At 44.8% G+C, this 14891-nt stretch overlaps 1 protein-coding gene across 5 annotated transcripts in view; it reads right to left on the reverse strand.

The window, feature by feature from the left end:
• Positions 1-5501, reverse strand: part of tbpl1 (TBP-like 1) — a 16915-nt gene extending 11414 nt beyond the window's left edge. Inside the window, exons 1-3 of one of the 5 annotated variants that reach the window (XM_070439748.1) lie at positions 5389-5501; positions 4481-4672; positions 657-892 (exon numbers count right to left, since the gene is read on the reverse strand). In XM_070439748.1, the coding sequence (XP_070295849.1) occupies positions 657-791 (135 nt within the window). In that variant the 5' untranslated portion in view covers positions 792-892; positions 4481-4672; positions 5389-5501. The other 4 variants (XM_070439752.1, XM_070439751.1, XM_070439749.1 and 1 more) reach the window with 4 other exon arrangements.
• Positions 5502-14891: the final 9390 nt, after the last annotated feature.

Genomic DNA, 14891 nt, shown 5'->3' on the forward strand with positions numbered 1-14891 from the left:
GGTTCCCCTCAAAGCAAAAACGCGCCGGGTTCCCCTCAAAGCAAAAACGCACCGGGTTCCCTTGAGATCACAAAACTCTAGAGACCTTGAGAGGAATACCGGAAAAGCCAAATCTCTGGCCAACTGAGTTGAAAGGTGAAACAACATTACAGGCTGTGTCCTCAACATAGACATAGAACAGGATTGGAACCTATAACCCTGGCAATTTGACTGGTAAACTCACGTGTTCACTCACAATGGCTGCCTGGTATTGTGGTGGAATAACTTCCATGGTAATGAAGAATGTTCATTCAAATGATGCTAACTGATGTGGCTCATGCAATAGATTGTATTTATTGTAAAGTCAGTTGAGTTGATTCAACAAATGACAGAAAAATATTGAGGAATACACTTCCTGATTTTACTTCCTGCTTTCCTCATAAGCTATGTTAAAAAAACTAAAAAAACAAGTTAAGACACTAATAATTCCACGCGGAAGTGTTTGAAAATAAACAAATTCACGACAAGCGCCGTTGCTAACTAGCAAAGCTGGTTCCATTGTTGCAAAGAGTTATGGGATATTAGAATCTTGTAGTCTTAACCTGTATTATTTTACCTAGCTCTTATGTGTACACTCAAAATGGCCACCAGTCCACCCATTATGCATCTGTCCTTACCCCATATTCAGGTTTAAAGATTACGTTGACCCCCTCCAGAGCGATGGTGCGCAGGTTGAGGTGGCAGCGTGTCCTGAATACAGCCACCACGTTGGTGATTATGATATCCAACGCCACGTCATTACTGGGCTCCATGGGGACCCACTGGACCGGAGCGCTGTGGCTGGGCCTGGGTGGCTGGGCCTGGCTGACAGGAAGCGGATTACAGGTGCATGGCAACCGCCTGGATGCGAAACCTAGAAATCACAGAGACAGACATCCCTAGTTTTAGATATCTCATTCCGCTAGCTAGATGAATGAAGCCTTCACCAATAGCCATTTGATATCACAGCACCTCAAATTAGGAGTGCTGGTCTAAGATCAGTTTTACATTTTAGATCATAATGAATCAGATTACATGGACCATGCAGGCGGGGGCCTGATCCTAGATCATAATGAATCAGATTACATGGACAGGGGGGGGGGGGGGACCTGATCCTAGATCATAATGAATCAGATTACATGGACCAGGGGGGGGGGGACCTGATCCTAGATCATAATGAATCAGATTACATGGACCGGGGGGACCTGATCCCAGATTATAATGAATCAGATTACATGGACCGGGGGGGGGGGCCTGATCCTAGATCAGCACTTCTACACTGAAAGGCTTGATACATGTACAGTTGAAGTCGGAAGTTTACGTACACTTTAGCCAAATACATTTAAACTCAGTTTTCACACACAATTCCTGACATTTAATTCCCTGTTTTAGGTCAGTTAGGATCACCACTTGATTTTAAGAATATGAAATGTCAGAATAATAGTAGAGAGAATGATTTCAGCTTTATTTCTTTCATCACATTCCCAGTGGGTCAGAAGTTTACAGACACCAATTAGTATTTGGTAGCATTGCCTTTAAAATGTTTAACTTGGGTCAAACGTTTTAGGTAGCCTTCCACAAGCTTCCCACAATAAATTGGGTGAATTCTGGCCCATTTCTCCTGACAGAGCTGGTGTAACTGAGTCAGGTTTGTAGGCCTCCTTGCTCCCAACACATTTTTTCTGTTCTGCCCAGAAATGTTCTATAGGATTGAGGTCAGGGCTTTGTGATGGCCACTCCAATACCTTGACTTTGTTGTCCTTAAGCCTTTTGCCACAACTTTGGAAGTATGTTTGGGGTCATTGTCAATTTGGAAGACCCATTTGCGACCAAGCTTTAACTTCCTGACTGATGTCTTGAGATGTTGCTTCAATATATCCACATAATTTTCCTACCTCATGATGCCATCTATTTTGTGAAGTGCACCAGTCCCTCCTGCAGCAAAGCACCCCGACAACATGATGCTGCACCCCGTGCTTCACGGTTGGGATGGTGTTCTTTGGCTTGCAAGCCTCCCCTCCCCCTTTTTCCTCCAAACATAACGATGGTCATTATGGACAAACGTTCTATTTTTGTTTCATCAGACCAGAGGACATTTCTACAAAACGTACGATCTTTGTCCCCATGTGCAGTTGCAAACCGTACTCTGGCTTTTTATGGCGGTTTTGGAGCAGTGGCTTTTTCCTTGCTGAGCGGCCTTTCAGGTTATGTCGATATAGGACTCGTTTTACTGTGGATATAGATACTTTTGTACCTGTTTCCTCCAGCATCTTCACAAGGTCCTTTGCTGTTGTTCTGGAATTGATTTGCACTTTTCGCACCAAAGTACATTCATCTCTAGGAGACAGAACGCATCTCCTTCTTGAGCGGTATGACGGCTGCGTGGTCTCATGGTGTTTATACTTGCATACTATTGTTTGTACAGATGAACGTGGTTCTTTCAGGCGTTTAGAAATTGCTCCCAAGGATGAACCAGACTTGTAGAGGTATACAATATTTTTTTCTGAGGTCTTGGCTGATTTCTTTTGATTTTCCTATGATGTCAAGCAAAGAGGCACTGGGTTTGAAGGTAGGCCTTGAAATACATCCACAGGTACACCTCCAATTGACTCAAATTATGTCAATTAGCTTATCAGAAGCTTCTAAAGCCATGACATCATTTTCTGGAATTTTCCAAGCTGTTTAAAGGCACTGTCAACTTAGTGTATGTGAACTTCTGACCCACTGGAATTGTGATACAATTAATTGTAAGTGAAATAATCTGTCTGTAAACAATTGTTGGAAAAATGACTTGTGTCATGCACAAAGTAGATGTCCTAACCGACTTGCCAAAACTATAGTTTGTTATCAAGAAATGTGTGGAGTGGTTGAAAAACGAGTTTTAATGACTCCAACCTAAGTGCATGTAAACTTCCGACTTCAACTGTTTCCGGACCAAAGTCTCGATTGGTACAGAAAATGTACAGTACAGTCATTCCAGGGTTTTTATTTTTACAATTTTCTACATTGTAGAATAATAGTGATGACATCAAAACTAAGAAATAACAGATATGGAATCCTGTAATAACCAAAACATCTAAATATATTCTATATTCTTCAAAGTAGCCACCCTTTGCCTTGACAGCTATGCACACGCTTGGCATTCTCTCAACCAGCTTCACCTGGAATTCTTTTCCAACCGCCTTGAAAGAGTTCCCACATATGCTGAGCACTTGTTGGCTGCTTTTCCTTCACTCTGCAGGTCAACTCATCCCTAACCATCTCAACTAGGTTGAGGTCGGGTGATTGTGGAGGCCAGGTCATCTGATGCATCATTCCATCACGCTCCTTCTTGGTTAAATAGCTCTTACACAGCCTGGAGGTGTTTTGGGTCATTGTCCTTTTGAAAAACAAATGATAGTCCCACTAAGTGCAAACCAGATGGGATGGCGTATCACTGCAGAATGCTGTGTGCCTTGAATTCTAAATAAATCACTGACAGTGTCACCAGCAAAGCACACCCTCACAACTCCTCCTCCATGCTTCAAGGTGGGAACCACACATGCGTAACCAAAAATCTAAAATTTGGACCAAAGGACAGATTTCCACCGGTCTAATGTCGATTGTTCATGTTTCTTGGCCCAAGCAAGTGTGGTCTTCTTATTGGTATCCTTTAGTCGTGGTTTCTTTGCAGCAATTTGATCATGAAGGCCTGATTAACGCAGTCTCCTCTGAACAGTTGATGTTGAGATGTGTCTGTCACTTGAACTCTGTGAAGCATTTATTTGGGCTGCAATCGGAGGTGCAGTTAACACGGATGAACTTATCCTCTGCAGCAGAGGTAACTCTGGGTCTTCCTTTCCTGTGGCGGTCCTCATGAGAGCCAGTTTCATCATAATGCTTGATGGTTTTTGCCACTGCACTTGAAGAAACTTTCAAAGAAATGTTCAGGATTGACTGATCAGGTCTTAAAGTAATGATGGACTGTTGTTTCTCTTTTCTTATTTGAGCTGTTCTTGCCATAAAATTTACTTGGTCTTTTACCAAATTGGGCTCTCTTCTGTAAACCACCCCTACCTTGTCACAACACAACTGATTGGCTGGAATGCATTGAAGAGGAAAGAAATTCCACAAAAAATTCCACAGGCACACCTGTTAATTGAAATGCATTCCAGGTGACTACCTCGTGGAGCTGGTTGAGAGAATGCCAAGAGTGTGCAAAGCTGTCATCAAGGCAAAGGGTGGCTTCTTTGAATAATCTCAAATAAAAAATATATTTTGATTTGTTGAACACTTTTTTGGTTACTACATGATTCCAGATATGTTATTTCTTAGTTTCGATGTCTTCACCATTACTCTACAATGTAGAAAATAGTAAAAAATAAAAACCCTGGAATGAGTAGGTGTCCAAACATTTGACTGGTATTGTATATCTGACCATTCAGCTTTGTTTTATGAAGTTATTTAGGGTCCCATAACATACCGGGTTGGATGTTCTTGTTCTTCTCTCAGACTCGTCTCAAGTAGAAAATAGAGACAATTAGTTCCACAGTAGGACGTCTATGATAATGAGGATTTGGCCGGGAACTCGCGAACGTGGCGTTGGCAACTCAACAGCTGCTCCTGCACCACAGACCAGGGATGTTCATTCGACCCCGGTCAGAAAAGCGATGTACTGCAGATATTGTTGTTGTGGTCAGCATTCAAAACATTCAATTCAAGTTCCACAAATTAACGTCAGAATGGTACAGAGAGACATTATCTAAGTATGATAAAGGGGAATAACGTCACTTTAGCTAACGTTAAGCTAATTAGCAAGTCAAGTGAACTAGCTAGCTAACGTTAGCTAACATCACCAGCGTAGCTCAATTACTAGCACTGGCTAACTTACCACAGCATCAAGACACACCACTCTTTTATATTATTACAARCATCTTTGCTAGAAAATAAGTTGGTTGTCAGGTTCCTGCAGCATTAAATGAAAAAGTCAAATATATTGAATGAGTTTAGTTAGCTAGGTAAGTTTACTTACTACCCGGCGTTGCGTAGTAACGTAACTGTGTACACCTCACCTGCACACAGGGTCACTCTGCATCGCTAGCAATCCGCTCGTTAGTTAGCTAATTAGTCGTTAACGTTAGTTAGCTAGGTAACTAGTTAAATCAATAGTTAGCTAGACACACAGGCTTGCAAAAAAAGAGGAAATTGACATGTAGCCTGGTACACATTTCAGCTTGCTAGCCAGCCAATTAACAAAGAAAATGGCTAACGTTAGCATACTAGCTCTTCAATAACGTTAACAGGGGCAACTTGCTTTTACATGAGTTAGCTAGTTTGATGGGATTCTCCAAGACTGTATTTACTGTATTTTCTTCTTAAGTGGAGATGTACCTCACTGAGCTGTTCCCAAAATAAAAACAAACGCCATTTCACGGGCAAATGTAACGTTATTGCTCTTGCTTCTGTGTTCAGCCGCTAACCGCTAGCTAACTGCTTCCTGTTTAGAGTTTGTTTAAAGGGGCAGGCTGCAGTCTTTCCGACATAAGAATCGCTGTGGTTATACCACCCCCTTGTGGACAACGATGTCTCCAATTGATATTCCAATGAAAGTATTACATCCAATTGTTGGATGTCCCACCCGGAGAGAGTATGGATTTTTTTTTAAATACAATTTTAATTATAGAATTGACACATCGTATATAATAAAAATGTCGTGCAAGTAACGGGCTGTGTTGAATTACAAATAGCATAAACACACCTCGAATGTCAAAGTCGCAATGCTTGTATTGAGCAAAACCAATGCTTATATGAAAGCGCATATCGAGATATGGGTCTTCTAATCGGCGAACGCGTTTCCATGTTGCAGTGCGCCTCGTCAATTCTTGAGAGCATTTCAACTGAGGAGGGCACGGGTCACACAGGTAGGAGGAGCGATCTGTCAATCATAAACTCCTCTACACCGTAAATCCGCAAAATCGACATTTGATCAAATTGACTTTTATCAGAGCAACCAATGAGGGAATAGTATCTGGTTTTGTTCCAAGACCGTGAGTTTCCGTTCACAGTGTTGCCAATGTCGCAGTTTTCTTGCAATTGGGCAACTTTGAAAAACGATGTCGAGGTGGAAAATGTTTTTGGGGGGTTATTTATAAGTTGCACCACGGCCGCCATGGCGTTTCAATTAAATATATATATATATATATCACTGAGACCTGCTGCTGAGTGAGTGAGTGGTTCGGAGGGCGGAAGCTGTGTGTTTTGAGAGCAATATAGCGATTAGCTGAGTCACGTGAGACGAGATGTAGGTAGGCTATTTAACATGTCATTATGGAGACACCCCACATTTCAAACCCTTTTTCCATAAAACATATTAATACTATATAATTGATGCACATCAATACATAATGGAGACAAAGCACTGACAACGACTTTGGGCGCACTAGAGCGCATTACAAGCCAAGTGCTTTATGCATGCTCAGTTCTTGGGTCTCGGGGGTTGCCGGAGTGGAAATTTGAAATGAAAGTTATGGAACTCCCTCTTGTGGTTCTTTTAATGGTGAAAAGTCCTCACTGAAACTGACATTAGGCTAAATGTGGAGAATGATACACAATGAGATAGGGTGCAGGCCAGGCAGCAGCAGGCTGTTAGCCAGCCTGCCAGCTTAGTGGAGTCTGCCACTAGCACAGTCAGTGTAGTCAGCTCAGCTATCCCCATTGAGACCGTGTCTGTGCCTCGATCTAGGTTAGGCAAAACTAAACATGGTGGTGTTTGCCTTAGCAATCTCACTAGGATAAAGACCTCCTCCATTCCTGCCATTATTGAAAGAGATTGTGATATCTCACATCTTAAAATAGGGCTACTTAATGTTAGATCCATCACTTCCAAGGCAGTTATAGTCAATGAACTAATCACTGATCATAATCTCGATGTGATTGGCCTGACTGAAACATGGCTTAAGCCTGATGAATTTACTGTGTTAAATGAGGCCTCTCCTCCTGGTTACACTAGTGACCATATCCCCCGTGCATCCCGCAAAGGAGGAGTTGTTGCTAACATTTTTGATAGCAAATTTCAATTTACAAAAAAATAAATGACTGCATTTTTGTCTTGAGCTTCTAGTCATGAAATCCTATAGAGCTTATTTTTATGGAATGGTCGGCCTATCCATGTGAGAGACGAAGTCTTTACTGAAGACTCATCTCTTCAGTAGGTCATATGATTGAGTGTAGTCTGGCCCAGGAGTGTGAAGGTGAACGGAAAGGCACTGGAGTGACGAACCACCCTTGCTGTCTCTGCCTGGCCGGTTCCCCTCTCTCCACTGGGATTCTCTGCCTCTAACCCTATTACAGGGGCTGAGTCACTGGCTTACTGGTGCTCTTCCATCCCGTCCCTAGGATGGGTGCGTCACTTGAGTGGGTTGAGTCACTGACGTGAGCTTCCTGTCCGGGTTGGCGCCCCCCCTTTGGTTGTGCCGTGGCGGAGATCTTTGTGGGCTATACTCGGCCTTGTCTCAGGATGGTAAGTTGGTGGTTTAAGGTATCCTTCTAGTGATGTGGGGGCTGTGCTTTGGTAAAGTGGGTGGGGTTATGTCCTGCCTGGTTGGCTCTGTCCGGGAGTATCGTCGGGCGGGGCCACAGTGTCTCCCGACCCCTCCTGTTTCAGCCTCCATTATTTATGCTGCAGTAGTTAATGTGTCAGGGGGCTAGGGTCATTCTGTTATATCTGGAGTATTTCTCCTGTCTTATCCGGTGTCCTGTGTGAATTTAAGTATTCTCCCTCTAATTCTCTCTCTCTTTCTCCTTGCTGTCCCCAGTCCAGCTGGTTGTGCTGCTGCTCAAGTTTCAACTGTTCTGCCTGCGGCTATGGAACCCTGATCTGTTCACCGGACGTGCTACCTTGTCCCAGACCTGCTGTTTTCGACTCTCTCTCTCTACCGCACCTGCTGTCTCTAACTCTGAATGATCGGCTATGAAAAGCCAACTGACATTTACTCCTCAGGTGCTGACCTGTTGCACCCTCTACAACCACTGTGATTATTATTATTTGACCCTGCTGGTCATCTATGAACGTTTGAACATCTTGGCCATGTTCTGTTATAATCTCCACCCGGCACAGCCAGAAGAGGACTGGCCACCCCTCATAGCCTGGTCCCTCTCTAGGTTTCTTCCTAGGTTCCTGCCTTTCTAGGGAGTTTTTCCTAGCCACCTGCATTGCTTGCTGTATGTGGTTTTAGGCTGGGTTTCTGTATAAGCACTTTGTGACATCGGCTTATGTAAAAAAGTTAAAGGGTTATATAAATACATTTGATTGATTGATTGATCTGTTGACCATCAAGTAGCCTATTAATGTATATGCCATTGTATTCATTCCATTTGTGCCACTTGTGTAGCCTACCTGGAGCTGGCAAACCAATGTAATGAATAGTCTACTACTTCAGTTTATTGGTGTTTTAGCCTTGTGTTTTCACATGCAATTATTAATGGACATGTTCAGTTAATTACATTGGAAATGATCAAAGCAACATCACAATTGCCGATCAGTTGTTAGAAAGGGTTGACGGTAACAGTAGTCAGATTAGGCTACGGGTAAAATACGTCATAAAAAAATAAATAAACACTGGCTGTTGTTGACAAGCATATTCAGACCACTTCCTACAGGTAACATCCATAGACATGGAGCTGCTGCAGCAGATAGACCACTTCCTACAGGTAACATCCATAGACATGGAGCTGCTGCAGCAGATAGCCACTCTTCTCCTACAGGTAACATCCATAGACATGGAGCTGCTGCAGCAGATAGACCTCTTCCTACAGGTAACATCCATAGACATGGAGCTGCTGCAGCAGATAGACCACTTCCTACAGGTAACATCCATAGACATGGAGCTGCTGCAGCAGATAGACCATTCCTACAGGTAACATCCATAGACATGGAGCTGCTGCAGCAAGATAGACCTCTTCTACAGGTAACATCCATAGACATGGAGCTGCTGCAGCAGATAGACCACTTCCTACAGGTAACATCCATAGACATGGAGCTGCTGCAGCAGATAGACCACTTCCTACAGGTAACATCCATAGACATGGAGCTGCTGCAGCAGATAGACCACTTCCTACAGGTAACATCCATAGACATGGAGCTGCTGCAGCAGATAGACCACTTCCTACAGGTAACATCCATAGACATGGAGCTGCTGCAGCAGATAGACACTTCCTACAGGTAACATCCTAGACATGGAGCTGCTGCACAGATAGACCACTTCCTACGGTAACATCCATAGACATGGAGCTGCTGCAGCAGATAGACCACTCCTACAGGTAAATCCATAGACATGGAGCTGCTGCAGCAGATAGACCACTTCCTACAGGTAACATCCATAGACATGGAGCTGCTGCAGCAGATAGACCACACTTCCTACAGGTAACATCCATAGACATGGAGCTGCTGCAGCAGATGGAACCACTTCCTACAGGTACATCCATAGACATGGAGCTGCTGCAGCAGATAGACCACTTCCTACAGGTAACATCCATAGACATGGAGCTGCTGCAGCAGATAGACCACTTCCTACAGGTAACATCCATAGACATGGAGCTGCTGCAGCAGATAGACCACTTCCTACAGGTAACACCCATAGACATGGAGCTGCTGCAGCAGATAGACCACTTCCTACAGGTAACATCCACAGACATGGAGCCTGCTGCAGCAGATAGACCACTTCCTACAGGTAACATCCATAGACATGGAGCTGCTGCAGCAGATAGCACACTTCCTACAGGTAACATCCATAGACATGGAGCTGCTGCAGCAGATAGACCTCTTCTCTACAGGTAACATCCATAGACATGGAGCTGCTCAGCAGATAGACAACTTTCCTACAGGTAACATCCTATAGACATGGAGCTGTTGCAGCAGATAGACCACTTTCCTACAGGTAACATCCATAGACATGGAGCTGCTGCACAGATAGACCACTTCCTACAGGTAACATCATAGACATGGAGCTGCTGCAGCAGATAGACCACTTCCTACAGGTAACATCCATAGACATGGAGCTGTGCAGCAGATGGACAACTCCTACAGGTAACATCCATAGCATGGAGCTGCTGCAGCAAATAGACCACTTCCTACAGGTAACATCCATAGACATGGAGCTGCTACAGCAGATAGACCACTTCCTACAGGTAACATCCATAGACATGGAGCTGCCAGCAGATAGACCACTTCCTACAGGTAACATCCATAGACATGGACTGCTGCAGCAGATGGACCACTTCCTACAGGTAACATCCATAGACATGGAGCTGCTGCAGCAGATAGACCACTTCCTACAGGTAACATCCATAGACATGGAGCTGCTGCAGCAGATAGACCACTTCCTACAGGTAACATCCATAGACATGGAGCTGTTACAGCAGATGGACAACTTCCTAAGGTAACATCCATAGACATGGAGCTGCTGCAGCAGATGGACCACTTCCTACAGGTAACATCCATAGACATAGCTGTGCAGCAGATAGACCACTTCCTACAGGTAACATCCATAGACATGGAGCTGCTGCAGCAGATAAACCACTTCCTACAGGTACATCCATAGACATGGAGCTGTTGCAGCAGATAGACCACTTCCTACAGGTAACATCCATAGACATGGAGCTGCTGCAACAGATAGACCACTTCCTACAGGTAACATCCATAGACATGGACTGCTGCAGCAGATAGACCACTTCCTACAGGTAACATCCATAGACATGGAGCTGCTGCAGCAGATAGACCACTTCCTACAGGTAACATCCATAGACATGGAGCTGCTGCAGCAGATAGACCACTTCCTACAGGTAACATCCATAGACATGGAGCTGCTGCAGCAGATGACCACTTCCTACAGGTACATCCATAGACATGGAGCTGTTGCAGCAGATAGACCACTTCCTACAGGTAACATCCATAGACATGGAGCTCTGCAGCAGATAGACCACTTCCTACAGGTAAACATCCATAGACATGGAGCTGCTGCAGCAGATAGACCACTTTCTACAGGTAACATCCATAGACTGGAGCTGCTGCAGCAGATAGACACTTCCTACAGGTAATCCATAGACATGGAGCTGCTGCAGCAGATAGACCACTTCCTACAGGTAACATCCATAGACATGGAGCTGCAGCAGAGAAGCCACTTCCTACAGGTAACATCCATAGACATGGAGCTGCTGCAGCAGATAGACCACTTCCTACAGGTAACATCCATAGACATGGAGCTGCTGCAGCAGATAGACCACTTCCTACAGGTAACATCCATAGACATGGAGCTGCTGCAGCAGATAACCACTTCCTACAGGTAACATCCATAGACATGGAGCTGCTGCAGCAGATAGACCTCTTCCTACAGGTAACATCCATAGACATGGAGCTGCTGCAGCAGATAGACCACTTCCTACAGGTAACATCCATAGACATGGAGCTGCTGCAGCAGATAGACCACTTCCTAAGGTAACATCCATAGACATGGAGCTGCTGCAGCAGATAGACCACTTCCTACAGGTAACATCCATAGACATGAGCTGCTGCAGCAGATAGACCACTTCCTACAGGTAACATCCATAGACATGGAGCTGCTGCAGCAGATAGACCACTTCTACAGGTAACATCCATAGACATGGAGCTGTTGCAGCAGATAGACCACTTCCTACAGGTAACATCCATAGACATGGAGCTCTGCAGCAGATAGACCACTTCCTACAGGTAACATCCATAGACATGGAGCTGCTGCAGCAGATAGACCACTTCCTACAGGTAACATCCATAGACATGGAGCTGCTGCAGCAGATAGACCACTTCCTACAGGTAACATCCATAGACATGGAGCTGCTGCAGCAGATAGACCACTTCCTACAGGTAACATCCATAGACATGGAGCTGCAGCAGAGAGCCACTTCCTACAGGTAACATCCATAGACATGGAGCTGCTGCAGCAGATAGACCACTTCCTACAGGTAACATCCATAGACATGGAGCTGCTGCAGCAGATAGACCACTTCCTACAGGTAACATCCATAGACATGGAGCTGCTGCAGCAGATATACCACTTCCTACAGGTAACATCCATAGACATGGAGCTGCTGCAGCAGATAGACCACTTCCTACAGGTAACATCCATAGACATGGAGCTGCTGCAGCAGATAGACCACTTCCTACAGGTAACATCCATAGACATGGAGCTGCTGCAGCAGATAGACCACTTCCTAACAGGTAACATCCATAGACATGGAGCTGCTGCAGCAGATAGACCACTTCCTACAGGTAACATCCATAGACATGGAGCTGCTGCAGCAGAAAGACCACTTCCTACAGGTAAATCCATAGACATGGAGCTGCTGCAGCAGATAGACCACTTCCTACAGGTAACATCCATAGACATGGAGCTGTTGCAGCAGATAGACCACTTCCTACAGGTAACATCCATAGACATGGGCTGCTGCAGCAGATAGACCACTTCCTACAGGTAACATCCATAGACATGGAGCTGCTGCAGCAGATAGACCACTTCCTACAGGTAACATCCATAGACATGGAGCTGCTGCAGCAGATAGACCACTTCCTACAGGTAACATCCATAGACATGGAGCTGCTGCAGCAGATAGACCACTTCCTACAGGTACATCCATAGACATGGAGCTGCTGCAGCAGAATAGACCACTTCTACAGGTAACTACGTTCTGATTCAAAACAAATTCTGTAATATTAAAAGTGAAATAAAGAATTGTGGAGACCAAATACTTTGTTCATTTTCAACCTAATGTTTGGGGAAATTACTTGAAAAAGTGTAAGGGTGGCAATATTTTTGGCCACAACTGTACAGGAAAGGAGGACCGACTCCATTCTCATCGATAGGCTGTAGTGGAGCAGGTTGAGAGCTTCAATTCCTTGGGCCCACTATCAACAACAAACTAACATGGTCCAAACACACCCAAAGACAGTCATGAAGAGGGCTCGACAAGAGCCTATTCCCCCTCAGGAAACTAAAAAGAATTTGGCATGGTCTGAGATCCTCAAAAGGCTTCTACAGCTCGCAAACAATCGAAGACATCCGAACTGGATTGCATCGACTGCCTGGTTACGGCATTGCTCGGCCTCTGACCGCAAGGACTACAGAGGTAGTGGCGTACAGCCCCAGTATAGCACTGGGGCTAAGCGCTGCCAATCCAGCGCCTCTACCCAGGTGGTGTCATGAGGAAGGCCCTAACAATTATCAAAGACCCCAAGCCACCCATCTAGAACTGGTTCTCTCTACTACCGCAGTAGGCAAGCGGTACCGGGAGTGGCCAAAGTCTAGACAAAAAGTGGCTTCTCAGCAGTTTTTTACCCCAAGCCATGAGACTCCTGAGACGGGTAATATCAAATGACCTACCCCGGACTATTTGCATTGTGTGCCCCCCCCGCCCCCCCCCCAACACTCTTCTAGCTGCTGCTACTCTCTGTTTAGCATATATGCATAGTCACTTTCACTATACATTAATGTACATACTACCTCAATTGGGCCGACCAACCAGTGCTCCCGCACATTGGCTAACCGGGCTATCTGCATTGTGTCCCACCCACCACCCCCCAACCCCTCTTTTACGCTACTGCTACTCTCTGTTCATCATATATGCATAGTCACTTTAACCATATCTACATGTACATACTACGTCAATAAGTCTGACTAACCAGTGTCTGTATGTAGCCTCTCTACTGTATATAGCCTGTCTTTTTACTGTTGTTTTATTTCTTTACTTACCTATTGTTCACCTAATACCTTTTTTGCACTATTGGTTAGAGCTTGTAAGTAAGCATTTCACTGTAAGGTCTACTACACCTGTTGTATTCGACGCACGTGACAAATAACCTTTGATTTGATTTATGTGGACAGATCCTAGGCCAGCACTCCTGCTCTGAGACACTGTGGATATGGGCCCAGATCATTTAGGCATATCATTCATTTAATGTATAACTTTATTCTTACAAATGTATGGGTCAATCCCATCAAAGCAAAGTAGCAGTTACTGAAATGATCCCACTGCAGGATAAAGTCATAATAACAGAAATAAAACATGGTAAATATACAAGATATTAAATAATACATTTTATTCACACCGACTGACAGAACTGTAACTCTTGTAATTGGCCATATCCACAGAGTTAATTAGAATGTGTTTCAGTGCAGCTCATAAAAACAAAAACAGTAGACATTAAAAACAAACAGAATTACAAAATAAAACACAAAACATCCATAAAAATCATCCAATATTGGATGATCTCAACTGCTAACCAGAAGAGTGTTGTCCTCAATAAAGGACCTGTGGGCGGAAGAGAATAGACTATTGAGACGCAGCAACAGTGTGTGTCCTCAAACTGAGGGGTTGAAGGTCCCTCCTCTGCAGGGGGGTCGACGGGAGGCGAAGAGCAGGAAGTAGGCCATCATGGAGAAGAGCTCCAGGGTGATGCTGCAGGTATGAGACATGCTCCATTTCAACTCCTCCTCTAATACACACAGCAGGTCATGATGGAAACGTAGGGCTTAGTGGTTTAACACTGAGGGGTTAGGTGAGAGTAGGGGGTAGTCAGGGGCTAGGTGAGAGTAGGGTGTAGTCAGGGGCTAGGTGAGAGTAGGGTGTAGTCAGGGGCTAGGTGAGAGTAGGGGCCCCTTAAACTTACCCCTACTATCTCACCTAAGCCCTGACACCCCTACTCTCACACTAGCCCCTAATCTACCCCCTACTGTCACACCCTAACTACCCCTACTCTCACCTAGCCCCTACTACCCCTACTCTCACCTAGCCCCTGACTAACCCCTACTCTCACCTAGCCCCTGACTACCCCCTACTCTCACCTAGCCCCTAAAATATCCGAAAGC

The sequence above is a fragment of the Salvelinus sp. IW2-2015 genome, unplaced genomic scaffold (assembly GCF_002910315.2).
Source record: "Salvelinus sp. IW2-2015 unplaced genomic scaffold, ASM291031v2 Un_scaffold1892, whole genome shotgun sequence".
In the NCBI taxonomy this organism is placed as follows: domain Eukaryota; kingdom Metazoa; phylum Chordata; class Actinopteri; order Salmoniformes; family Salmonidae; genus Salvelinus; species Salvelinus sp. IW2-2015.